This window comes from Phyllobates terribilis, unplaced genomic scaffold, assembly GCF_046119375.1.
Source record: "Phyllobates terribilis strain yellow unplaced genomic scaffold, ASM4611937v1 Scaffold_1__5_contigs__length_1240528914, whole genome shotgun sequence".
Taxonomy (NCBI): domain Eukaryota; kingdom Metazoa; phylum Chordata; class Amphibia; order Anura; family Dendrobatidae; genus Phyllobates; species Phyllobates terribilis.
The window spans coordinates 776,792,506-776,806,876 of NW_027362761.1; the positions used below are offsets into that span (position 1 = coordinate 776,792,506).

Genomic DNA, 14,371 nt, shown 5'->3' on the forward strand with positions numbered 1-14,371 from the left:
ACAGCATCTTGCAGCGTCATGCTATTCCATCCGGTTTGCGTTTAGTTGGACCATCATTTATTTTTCAACAGGACAATGACCCCAAACACACCTCCAGGCTGTGTAAGGGCTATATGATCAAGAAGGAGAGTGATGGGGGGCTACGCCAGATGACCTGGCCTCCAGAGTCACCAGACCTGTACCCAATCGAGGTGGTTTGGGGTGAGCTGGACCGCACAGTGAAGGCAAAAGGGCCAACAAGTGCTAAGCATCTCTGGGAACTCCTTCAAGATTGTTGGAAGACCATTTCCGGTGACTACCTCTTGAAGCTCATCAAGAGAATGCCAAGAGTGTGCAAAGCAGTCATCAAAGCAAAAGGTGGCTTTCAGTTGTTTCACACTTTTTTGTTAAGTATATAATTCCACATGTGTTAATTCATAGTTTTGATGCCTTCAGTGTGAATGTACAATTTTCATAGTCATGAAAATACAGAAAAATCTTTAAATGAGAAGGTGTGTCCAAACTTTTGGTCTGTACTGTATCTATGGTCAAAATTTACCGTGTTGTCCCTTATATTTCAAAGACTTCTGCAATTTGCCCTGGCATGCTGGATATCAGTTATGGGCAAATCCTGACTGATGACAGACCCATTCTTACCCAATAAATGTTTCATCAGGAAAAATATCTTATTCCCTGTCCTCTGCAGTCCAATTCCTGTTCTTCCTGTAAAGTTATTTTATTTGATGAAGCCCCTTCAGACTGATTGGGACATCTGGAAAAAAGATTGTCCAGAGAAGAAATGGTGATCGTTACCAGTCCTGTGTCATGCCAACAGTAGAACATCCTGAGACCATTCATGTGTGGCGTTGCTCTTCATCTAAGGGAGTGGGCTCACTCACAATTTAAAACATCCTACAAGAGCAACTTCTCCTAACAATCCAGGAGCAATTTAGTTTTTTCCAGTATGATGGAGACAGTGTCACAAGGCAAAATGATAACTGAGTGGCTCGTTGAACAAAACATTGAGATTTTGTGTCCATGGCCAGGAAATTCCCCAGATCTCAATCCCATTTGAGAACCGGTGGTCAGTCCTTAAAAAGCAAATGGACGATCAAAAATGGATTAATTCCAACCACGGATTAGTCAAGAATTGGCTGCCATTAGTCAGGATTTAGCACAGAAGCTGATATCCATTATGGCAGGGCGAATTGCAGTGTTGAAAAATAAGGGTCATCACTGTAAATATAGATTTTTTGCATAAACGTGATGTCTTTGTTAATTAAAGGGTAAAATCTTACGAAATGTTTTTAATTGTAGTTCGGGCTATTCCTGGCTATTTCTAGTCTTCTTTTGACTTTGGTATTTAATTGTAGTTCAGTAAGCATACAAACATCTGATTAAAAGATCTAAAAACACTGAAGCAGCAAACTATATAAAAACCAAAATTTGTGTCTCTAAACTTTTGGCCATGATTGTACACATTGGAAACCATAATGTCTAAAGGTCTGATTACAATGCAGCTTTTTTTTTAGAGCAGCCCAACAGCACCAGGCATTTATGGCATGGGCAGAGTGTATTTATCCGCAGAGTCCGGAAAATGTTTGGCTCCATCAGTAGTGGGTGCCAGCTGTAGTGTACAGATGACATGTCACTGCAACAGCCAGGATTGGTTGTTTAACCTATTTAAGATAGCAATTATTCTGTGAAAGTCCATAGTGCAGCAATATTTCATAATTCACCAACACAAATAAAAGGCTGGACTTGAAAGTAATAAAACATCATCATTTATTCATAAATTGATTTCATAAAACCACTTAAAAACCCACAGAAAAGAAATAGCCCACCTGGACATTTCTACACTATAGCCAGTCCAGAAATAATTAATGAATTTCAATTCCTAGTAAGTTATGGAGAGTTTTATGATTTATGACTTGCTGGTAAAATTCCATTGGACATTTTAGAGGCATTTAAGATCTTCTTTCTTTTTTTTTTAAATTAATTAATTTTATTTAACATGTTGCAAAACAGAAAACGTAATGATCTACAACAAGATATGCAATCAATTAAGTGGTTATATGTACAAAACAGAAGTCATACTATTACTGTCTGGGAGAACATACACTTTGAACAAAGAAATATAAAGGAATCTCTGGCTAGATAAGACATCTGGACTCAATTATCAGAGACCCAGCCCATGAGAAAAATGCCAAAGGAGTGCCGATATCAGGTTCCCAATACTTCAGGCTGAGATGGGGGAGGGAAAAAATGGAATACATATAACAGAAAAGGAACATAACTAGAACACAATTTAACAATACTTGACAGTCTTCACACTTGCAAGTCCTAACACTAAAATTAAAAATGGCGAACATGGGACAAAATTTCAAAAAACATCACAGAAAACGATAAAGCCTTACCAACATTAGGTCAGATTACTAATGCATTAGCAGGATGCAGCAGTCCCCCATGATAAAGGCGGGGGCAGCACATGTGCAAAATACTGATGCAAACAGCCACTCACTGACCTACCAATTCATGGAGGGGGTAGCTGTGTAGTATTAAACATGCACACAGATGGGGCTTGCATGGGACCCCAGTCACACAGATACGTGTGATGCACAGTGTCTGGCTTACAGCCTATTTGTGACACCCATACTATTAGATCAAGCGGACTTGTCGAGCACTATATAAGTGCACCCCACAAAGACAGACACCCCATATCACCTAGCCCACACTAAAGGGCCTGGCTGCATCCTGCATAAAAATGCGCAAAAAAAAAAAAAGAAAAATAGTGTATAAAATAAATACACCACATGAGGTATTGGTCGATATTTTGGCCAAAATACGCAAGCCCGCAACCCACTTCAAGGATCCTCACACTTGCGAGTCCTAACACTAAAATTAAAAATGGCGAATATGGGACAAAATTTCAAAAAACATCACAGAAAAAGATAAAGCCTTACCAACACCAGGTCAGATTACCAATGCACTAGCAGGATGCAGCAAGCCTCCATGATAAAGGCGGTGGCAGCACATGTGCAAAATACTGATGCAAACAGCCACTCACTGACCTACCAATTCATGGACGTGGTGGTGGCTGTGTAGTATTCTACATACACACAGATAGGGCTTGCATAGGATACCAGTCACACAGATACGTGTGATGCACCGTGTCTGGCTTACAGCCTATTAATGACGCCCATAGGCGCATTGCGGCTTAAAAGTCTCCTCACCTCGGCATTGTCAGGCTTGACATGTCACTCTCCACAAGGAGAAACATTACCCCTTGGATTCTGGACAGACACCCCTCACTCAGCCAAACCAGATCTCACACTTTGCACTGATGAGGGGCTGTACCCCGAAACACAGTGTCTGAAAATTGAGATTTTGGTTTTGGCTTTAATCCTAAATCATATGACATGGCTCGTTAGAGAGTCGATATTGACTTTTAGTATTGGTACTTCCTATAGGTGGCACTAGAGTTCTAGTCCCCTTCCTCTCTGAAGAGACAATTTGCATCAATTCATGGTTAAAATACATATTTAGTGAAGACAGATTTTTGTATTACTGATATAGATGAAAGTTGCTACTGATAAGATTCTATGTAGAGGGGAGAAGGTAAGTGGGCAAGAGAAGCTAGAGGCAGAGCAGCTCCCTCCTCCCGTCTACATAGACTCTTATGAGTAGTGACTGCCACCTTCTCTATCAGTAATGTAATAATTTGTCTTTACTGAATACAGATTTTACCCTTGAATTGACAATTTTAAAAATAAATCATCAGTCCAGGAGGAGAAAGAAACAGATTTATCTGATAAGATATATAGCAAAGTTGCTTATTTTCACGTGTAATATTGATTTCTGAAATAAAAATTAAAACAATGGCTACTCTTTACGTTTAAACGTTCTACATCATTTTGCATTAGTAATTTGAAAAGAAACTTTATGAACACTTGCTTTGATATAACTATGTTGAGCTTCTTTATTCACAGACTTAGCTACATTTAGACTAGACAGCTGTTCAGGTCCATTTTACTCACCAGTCATGTGACCTAACAGATCATCGATTTTTGAATAACTAATAAGGTGAAACTCTTGTAAATCAATGTAAACTTTATTTGTCAATTCTTCAGATCTACAGGTGTACCTGAAAAGGAACCCACTCCAACCCAACCAAAACAGAGCAGCAACAACCCCCCGGACATGTCAGGCTGGAATCCGTTTGGAGATGATAACTTCTCCAAGTTAACAGAAGAAGAGTTGCTGGACAGGGAATTTGACCTCCTGAGATCAAGTAAGGGGACATTGAAGGCTTAATTTGCTTCACAATAACTTGGACACACAATCCCCCCAGCCAGAATTTTCCCTGACTTATGGACCACAATTAAATATAAAACTTCTTTCTACGTGTCTGAGGGGCAACGTTGTGTCCAGGTTTATTAGATGTAAAAGACAAGGGAAAGGGCTTGTCAAGAGAAGATATTGATTATAAATGAGATATAAAATGGAGGGACGTTTATGTCTCTTGCTTTGTTTATTTTTTTAGCATTATTTCTACACCATTTTTCATTCAGACCAGTAATGCCCTATGACGACGCCTGAAAGAAGAGTTCACCCTTTTTTCACATTACGTTAATGTTTGCAATGTCCATCTGATATGTCTCTGCCTGTAAGAGTCACTTTCCGTGTTCCATAATATGTTCAATAAACCTGTTCATCTTCTGTTATCTTTTTTGCTTGCATGTGATAGACTCTAATCTTTTCATCTTATTCTCATGAATAGTTAAATGATCTACTGTCTCTCAAAATAATCTAGATTTCCACCTTCCGACAAGCAAACAGTGCCTGTTGCTTTCACTTGATGTCTATCTATGTTTCTACTTACTAACCAGACTACACCCAACAATATGAAATCTTCTTTTCCTAAAGCGTTGGGTAGTCGAATGCATGAGCAAAATCTCTAAATACAGATCTCTAAAGCGGCTGCCCATCTACATGTATTCTAACAAAAATCTTATTAATATGGCATTAAGAGAAGGACATGTTTTGCAGCATGAACAACCCTCCTTTGCTATCAGCCTGGGTCATCTTACATTGAACTGAGGCTGTGTATTTCTAGAAGAGGCCAGCCTCAAGGTGACTACATGTGTCTTCTCACCGATTGGCACCTTCATATGGCCTAATGTTGGCCAAATAACATTTGCATAGAGTTGTAGAGTTACTATACAGTGCTTAAAGACGACCTTTCACCAGATTTTTCATGTTGAGATCTGGACACAGAATGTAATAGTGGCTGCACTATCGAGTATTTTTTTATTTTGCCTCTTTGTTTCAGAAATATTAGTAATCAAAGTATTTGGCACCTAATGAGTTAACTTTTTTTAAACTCCATGTGGGTGCTATCAGATAGTTTTCACTGGGGGTGTGTACTTCTTCCCCCTGTATGATGCTGACTAATCATAAGCAGGCAGTAACACTCAAGGGAAATAAGAACATGCTCCCACCATAGCTTAATGTAGGATTTTCAGTGTGTGAGATGTAATCACTCTTGTATATGCTGTGCCCAAGCAAGTTGTACTCACTCTGCAGTGAGAGCAGGATGTCATTTATATCTCACACGCAGGAGCACTCTGTTCTGGGCTACACTTGTGTAAGATACTGCAGAGAGAGTAGAAGTTGCCAGAGCACAACAGCCATAAGTGTGATTACTGACACAACCCTAGGCAGACAGTGTGTGGGGGGGGGGGACTGTACAGCAAAGCTAACAGTGCTAGGAGAGGAGGAGAGCTGATAGAAGGGTTTGTAAACTCAACTGTGCTGCACTTCCTCTCGCCACAGGGATTTTATCTGTGCTTTCTAATCATGCAGGATGTAAGACCAGGAGATCAGGCTGGTATCATTACATCTCACATACCCAGAAAAAAACTGCTCTATACATTGTGTGGGCGTGCTCTTCTTTCCTTTGAGTGTTGCTGCCTGCTTATAATTGGTCAGCATCATAGAGGGAGATGAAGTGCACGCCCCCAGTGAAAATTGTCTGATGACATACGCTAGGACTTTATTTTTTTTTTAACTAATTAGGTGCCAAATACTTTGATTGCTCATATCTCCACAATGGAAATTTGAAATGTAAAAAAGTGTCATTTCGCTCTACAGCAGCTATTAAATTGTGTGTCCAGTTCAACATGAAAAATTTGGTGAAAGGTGCTTTGTAAAGGTATTCTGTCACCAGGCATTTACATTGTTTAAATCAAGGCTTCATATTATATGTATTTTTTTAAACTTTCCATATTTATATAAACAAAATTCAAAAATTGTACAATTTTCAAAATTCTCACTAGGCCTAATATTCGCCTCCTACTTCCTGTTCTTTTTAGCAACCATGTTGAAATAGGCCGTAATTGACTGGCTCTGACGCATTGACTTTTAGGAGAGTTTTCTGGGCATGTTCTGATCTAGGCAAACGTCATTGCAAAGTATGGGGGGAATGAGGTGAGCTGTAACTGTCGCCTATTGTGAACAGTGACCAAGGAAAACAAGCAGCATAGGTTCTTGCAAAGCAAATGACTTTTCAGTAGTATCATATACAGCTGAAACATTGCATTGATAAATAAAATGAGTTTATTTTTCTAGAGTATGGTATCGATTTCTATTTCTTTTTATTGTGGAAGGTGGATTCTATGTTATTTACTTTATTTAGAAGTTATTGTATTCATGTCTGTGATGATTATGAGACTACTGAAAAGTCATCTTCACAGAACAGGAAACAGGGTCTAGTATTAGGCCTAGTCCCGAGTGTGAATAATGAAAGATTTTTGAGTTTCTAATTTTTTTTATATTTGTATTTAAAATACAAAATTGATATGTATGCCATTTTCTGGTGACATATTACCTTTAAGCAGGAGTACCACTCTATGTAAAAACCACCTTGAAGTGCTTAAGCATGTTGTGACCAAATAATGGATCCATATATAAAATTATCTAACAGTGTTATGTAATTTATAGGTAAAAGAATAGTTAATACCCTATTTGTTGAACAAACAAAAGCTTTTTATAGAGGCAGTTTTGAATACATTGAAGCTTAAAAGAGAGATGGCAAAATCCCTCTCTTACCCCCTCTACTACTGATTTTTCTTATTTTGGAACATGTACTACATAAGACATTTTTACATAAAGTGGTTAGTGCAGTGGTGCACAACCTGGGTAGTGCAGTGCAACTCTATGGCACAGGTGCTCTATGATGCCTTTCTGCTCACAGACCAACTTTTCTGTGTCTGGTGACTGCTCGCCTGTAGTTTTCATGACAAAAGAGGAGTATCAAGTACTAATAGGGCACTGTACTGCAATATGGAGAGAATGCGGACCCTTGACCTTCTGCTTAGCACTCTCAAAAGGAGTAGATGAGGTGAAAAGGTGGCCAAGTAGACATGTGGTTTTCTCCATTTTAGCTTACGATAGTTGTAAAATCATATTTCTGCAACTCCTATATTTTACATTGGGAAGAGGTGCATACCCCCATGGTCTCTTTTCTGGATTGCAAAATGAAAAAGTAGGGGACCCCCATTTTTTAGATAGGTGCTGGCCATTGACTCACACCTATCAGACGTGTCTCCAAAATTAATATTGCATTAAAGGAGAATAGTCCTCGGGCACAGTTTGTTTAAAAATCAAACAAAAAACTGTCCTTTACTCACCCACCCCAGGTCCACCACTGCTCCTGGTATTGGCTGTATCGCTGATGTCACATTGACAGCTCAGCAACACTGAATTGGGCTTCTCCATCACTGATTGCCGCTCTGTGGACTTGATATCAGCGGGGCAGCCAATATCGTACATTTCAAGCTGCGGTGAAGACTCCACGCTACACCCAAAAACTGTGAGTAAAGTGCTTTTTTTTTTAGAATAGCAATCTGTGCCGGGGGCCGGAATTTTCTGAATGGGAACAACCCCTAAAAGTTTTATTGCAGTGTTTGGAAGAGCTTCAGTCTGAGAATGTAACCTCCAGATCAAAAACGGTTGTGCACCCCCTGGGTAAAGGTGTTACTGATAGCATTTCAGTGTCACTGGTTACTACCTAATATTTCTGGTAGCCTAGGCTGATAAAATGATTGCAGTGTTATGACTATTGATACCGATTATCTGCTCTGGTCTAGAATAGGTTTGGGTTTGTTCTGGTCCTGATCAGTGCTGTTCCAGCCTCCTCCTGCTCCACGTGATGGACGATGTGACTAGTCGGCTCACACAGTGTCATTTTTCATTGAGTTCCTAAGAGCCTTTTGGTGCACACAGAAGATAGTATGTGATCCGGCTAGTCACATTGCGGGGTCAATGCCGGTGTCCCGAGGAAATGATATGCACGTAGAATTTCATTTTAATTATTTATTTTATTTAAATTTTTATTAACTTTATTTAATCTACATGGTCAAGAATTCATTGTGGGGGTCAGAGCTTTCTGATACACAATTACAAATTCCCTATACACAACCATATATCAAATCTAGGTCCACATCACTATTGTGAAGTACATTAAAATTCTGAATCCCCACATTTCCCCCAGTAAAATAACTACTCTTATGCTCACCTCTGGCGCCCACTCCATTCCAGCAGTGTCTGCACTCGTTCTCCAAAGGCATAACACGCAATCCCTGCAGCCGATCAGCCCTGGCCTCATTCTCCCCTCTTTAGGACAAATGAATACTTCCAGAGGAAGTCTGAGCCACGGCTGCCCTCTCTCTGCCTCTCTGGATGTCAATTATGTCTGTAGGAGAGTGAACCCAACGCTGATTGGTCGCAGGGATTGCGTGACAATACAATGTCACGCAAGCCCTAGGAGAGCCAATGCCGAGACCTCGGGAACGGTGCCAGCACCGGAGGTGAGTATAGGTTTTATTACTTTGGAGAGAGGCATTGGGATGGGAATCAGAATGGGGTTGTCCAAGTAGTGGACAACCTCTTCAATGTTTCTTGCCAGGAAAGCTCCAAACATAGACACATTGGGCTGAATCATTAAGACTGGTGTTGTGCACACCAGGATTAATGAAGAGGCTCACTGAAGTACGTTGCGCCAAATTCATTAAGTGGCATACGCCGCTTAATGGATTAAGTGTATCTGTTAACTGGTGTGCACCACCGCCAGAAATGTTATTCCAGTCCGTTTAGTGCGATAACTTGTTTCAGTCTCCAGAGTGCAGTAGCATTTCAAGAATTTGACAGACGGGCGTATCCATGCTCACATGCCACCCAATGTTAGTGTAACTGGCTGAGAGTGGCGTGTAAAAGTCAAATGTTGCAATGCCTTTACAAAAATATTGCAACTTATTAAGGTGCTTTGTGACAAAATTCTGGCATAAACTTGTTAATGAATAGGGCCCTATGGGGCCAATTCATTATTGTATTTGTCCTTTCCTTGTCGAGTTTTTGGTGTTTTTCACCTATTATTGATTTGCACTTAACTCTTGCTTTAACTTGTGTTTTTTTTTAAGTTTATTTTATATGTATTCGTTTATTATATGTACTCGTCTATATTTTTTTTTTATGTTCACCACTGTGAGTGGGGTTTTGGGTTTCCCCTGGAGTGATTTCATGTGCCATAAGGTTAGTTTAGCACGATGGACTCCATGGTGTCCTTTTAGCATCAGTCTGACTAGTATACAACAAAAGACAATAGATTAGTGTAGCTGATTGAAAAAAAGAAAGAAAATATCTGTAATACATTTCCTAATACATCTTTTCGTTCTGTAAAACCTATGAGTGATGGGTACCACTATGAGGCAGTTGTAACAGGCATTCTTTTGATGGGTAACCCTGGCATAAACTCTTAAGTTGAGGCCATGAACGTAATGTGTACAGAGCCAAATAAATCAGTATGCTGTGTGTTCCCCTTTTGGCATCAGAAATATAAATACAAAAAAACATCTTTGAGATGACCACCCAAAATAGCATTGACAATTAATCTTCTATAAGGACGTCCTTCTCAAAGAAGATAACGATTATGCATAATTTGTGGTGAGACTGAAAATGACCACAAAAAATGTGGTATGGAAAAAGGGGGTGGCCTTTTGGATAGGTTTTTTATGTAACATAATGCTTTCAGATAGCGTTTCCAGGTACCATTTTACACATTAGGCGAGTTTACGTTTTCCATCATTTTCCAACCAGTAAAGGTCCAGTTGCTTGACCTCTCTGGTCGTGGAATCAGGGGAAAGCCTATTAGATAAACTTTTACCAGTCAGAATAATTACATTGCTTTATTAATCAAAGCTGGATTGCACCATACAGCTCAGAAAAAGCAGATTGTTGGCCAACTCGTATCCCAGTGATCATTTTCCTTAAAATATCTTTGTGGGCGACTTCTTTAAATTCAAATTCCACTTTGCATAAAAAAATGTGCAGTACTGACCTGTAACAAAATGTGAACATAAAGCCATATTAAAAGTCTTAAAATAATCCGCTACATAAAATGTGTATGTGTATATAATATAATATACAACCCCTGGCAAAAATTATGGAATCACCGGGCTCAGAGGATGTTCATTCAGTTGTTTAATGTTGTTGAAAAAAAGCAGATCACAGACATGGCACAAAACTAAAGTCATTTCAAATGGCAATTTAAAGGCTTTAAGAAACACTAAAAGAAATCAAGATAAAAAATGTGGTACTCAGTAAGGGTAATTTTTTTCAGACCAAGCAGAGGAAAAAATTATGGAATCACCCTGTAAATTTTCATTTCCAAAACTAACACCTGCATCAAATTAGATCTGCTCATTAGTCTGCATCTAAAAAGGAGTGATCACACCTTGGAGAGCTGTTGCACCAAGTGGACTGACATGAATCATGGCTCCAACACGAGAGATGTCAATTGAAACAAAGGAGAGGATTATCAAACTCTTAAAAGAAGGTAAATCATCATGCAATGTTGCAAAAGATGTTGGTTGTTCACAGTCAGCTGTGTCTAAAAACTGGACCAAATAAAAACAATATGGTAAGGTTGTTAAAGGCAAACATACTGGTAGACCAAGGAAGACATCAAAGCGTCAAGACCGGAAACTTAAAGCAATATGTCTCCAAAACAGGAAATGCACAACAAAACAAATGAGGAACGAATGGGAGGAAACTGGAGTCAATGCCTGTGACCGAACTGTAAAAAACCGCCTAAAGGAAATGGGATTTACATACAGAAAAGCTAAACATAAGCCATCATTAACACCTAAACAGAAAAAAACAAGGTTATAATGGGCTAAGGAAAAGCATTCGTGGACTGTGGATGACAGGATGAAAGTCATATTCAGTGATGAATCGCGAATCTGCATTGGGCAAGGTGATGATGCTGGAACTTTTGTTTGGTGCCGTTCCAATGAGATTTATAAAGATGACTGCATAAAGAGAACATGCAAATTTCCACAGTCATTGATGACATGCGGCTGCATGTCAGGTAAAGGCACTGGGGACATGGCTGTCATTGCATCTTCAATAAATGACCAAGTTTACATTGATATTTTGGACAGTTTTCTTATCCCATCAATTGAAAGGATGTTTGGGGATGATGACATCATTTTTCAAGATGATAATGCATCCTGCCATAGAGCAAAAACTGTGAAAACATTCCTTGAAAGAAGACACATAAGGTCAATGTAACGGCCTCCAAATAGTCTGGATCTCAATCCAATTGAAAACCTTTGGTGGAAGTTGAAGAAAATGGTCCATGACAAGGCTCCAACCTGCAAAGCTGATCTGGCAACAGCAATCAGAGAAAGATGGAGCCAGATTGATGAAGAGTACTGTTTGTCACTCATTAAGTCCATGCCTCAGAGACTGCAAGCTGTTATTAAAGCCAGAGGTGGTGCAACAAAATACTAATGATGTATTGGAGTGTTCTTTTGTGTGTTTGTTTTTCATGATTCCATAATTTTTTCCTCAGAATTGAGTGATTTTATAATTTTTTCCCTCTGCTTGGTCTGAAAAAAATTACCCTTACTGAGTACCACATTTTTTATCTTGATTCCTTTTAGTGTTTCTTAAAGCCCTAAAGTTGCCATTTGAAATGACTTTAGTTTTGTGCCATGTCTGTGATCTGCTTTTTTTCAACAACATTAAACAACTGAATGAACATCCTCCGAGCCCGGTGATTCCATAATTTTTGCCAGGGGTTGTGTATATGTATATATATATATATATATATATATATATATATATATATATATATTTATTTCTAGCTCATCATGATTCAAACATTAACATTTATCACAACATCTCAACATAATTAAAGGGGACAATTTATTTTTTTGTTACTTAATTGCATGTATTTGTAGCTGAAAAATATTTTTTCAATTGGGTTTCATAAAAAATTTTGCACCGTTTGATTTTACAGACTTTGTTTTCCTACTCATCCAACTTTAATGTAGTCTGTGCTCATGAATCAGCTAAGAGGCACCAAGAAAAACACAGAAAAAAGATCTGCGAACTCTCCTTTAAGACTTTGACTGTCAGAACAAACACACTTCTCAGTGAACTCATTCTACAGCCAGGAATAATCTATTGCAAGAATCATTTTTAGTCCCAAATACATGCGTTTAAGAAAACAAATACTGTAGGTGGACCCCTTTAATAATTATAAATAAATAAATTGTAATAAGAAGTAATTATCCATTGCTAGATACTACAATTCAGCCCCAAAAGTCATATTTTACAATTGTACGATTAAAAAAGGGAAATGTAATGTTCGTTTGATAGGTGAAAGTGTGGAAACGAAGTTTATGTGCTGTTTGTTATTATGCCCACATGATGGCAGCAAACTACATCTCATTTTTCAAATTACTGCTAGCTGTAAAGTTATAGATATACTGTATATCCCACACTTCACTTCATTAATGGGTTTGCTATATAAATTTTGTAGAATAATACAAAATCAATCCTTTTGGCATCCTAAGCAGCAGATTTACCATTAAACATGTTTACATGTATAGGAAAGTTAATTAACACTGTACAATCCATTACATTACTTAACTTATATTCATCTTGCCTTATTACTTATTTATATTAAAGGAAACTTTTCTCTTGATTCTTGCTGCACGAGCCATAAGCAGCATAAATTAGAGACCAGCTCTCTAGTTACAGAAGAAAATACATGTCAGTCTAGTTTATTTAGTGGGGAGAAGCCAGAGGGAATTAAATGGGTTGTCCCACTAGCAAAGTACATTTTAATCAATAGATATTGGAATAATAATAAGTTCCACAATTGGATTTGTTAAACAAATGTTCCTGTGCTGAGATAATCTTATAAATGTGCCCCTGCTGTGTACTGTGTAATGGCTGTGTCTTTCCATGCAGAGCTGCTCCAGTTTATGGTCGGCACATACCACAGGTTCTGGGGCCAGTGAAAGGGGAAGCTACAGGCTAGGCAGCAGGGGCTCTGTAAAGTATCACATTTCCCTGTCTGTTTTATCACAGGAGCGAGTATTTTGTTCTACTGATGGTTGTTAGAGGCAGATAATGGCTGAATAATTCATCATCTGTTGGCAAATATGCGGGCTCAGTTTGTGTGTACCAGTACCATATGACGCACCAGTAAGTCGGTAAGGGGTTAATCAAAACGTACTTCGTACTTTAAATCCACGACCAGTCACCTTGTTTCTGACCCGTTTTCAACCATAGTTTTGTCCTAACATCGTCATTTGTAATGATTCATGTTGTCTGTGGTTCAGATAGTATGAATCATACAACAGGTTCCTTTTGAAGCGATGCTTTAAAAATCCTCATACCTGGATAATATGTTAAACCTACAGATTATACAATGCTGTGTTACTTGCTGAGAGATTTATTTTTCAACATCAAATTACTATACAAGGTTTACTGTGTATTTTAAGTCTCCTAAAATACAAATAAGCAGTATAGTCTATGCAGACATAGAACAAGCAGGGCCTACTGGTACATGGGAGGTCAGGTGCTAAGAAGCTACCAGCGTTTGAAATACTGTCATGTTATATGCGGGCTCAGGAACTAAGCCTGCATTTTTTCCCTGCAGATAATAGATGTGATGTTCAGCCATCAACTGCCTCTAACAGCCGCGCATGGATCAGAGCTCCATCCACAGGGATGCGCATCATTCCTTGTGCCCCCTCATGACTCTGTCGCAGTGCTCCGATGAATTGCCATGACAACTGAGGTCTGCTGAAGACCTCTTTGCCAGTCATGACAGTACTCCTATGATCACCAGCTGCTGGCTGGTGTTCATAGGAGACTGTGATTTCTGGTATAGTCAGCAATACTATGGTATTGCTGTACATGACACAAGCGATCAGATGATTGCAGGCTCAAACCCGCTAAAAAGACTAAAGAGTAATTGAAAAAAAAATGAGTTGAAATCACCCCCCTTTTGCCCCTTTAAATATAAAGAATG

General features: G+C 38.9%; 1 protein-coding gene across 2 annotated transcripts in view; it reads left to right on the forward strand.

The window, feature by feature from the left end:
- Nucleotides 1-14,371, forward strand: part of BMP2K (BMP2 inducible kinase) — a 309,977-nt gene that overhangs the window by 274,344 nt on the left and 21,262 nt on the right. For both annotated transcript variants that reach the window (XM_073636997.1, XM_073636998.1), the window contains one exon: nt 4,110-4,270. In XM_073636997.1, the coding sequence (XP_073493098.1) occupies nt 4,110-4,270 (161 nt within the window). The remainder of the gene's footprint in view (nt 1-4,109; nt 4,271-14,371) is intronic.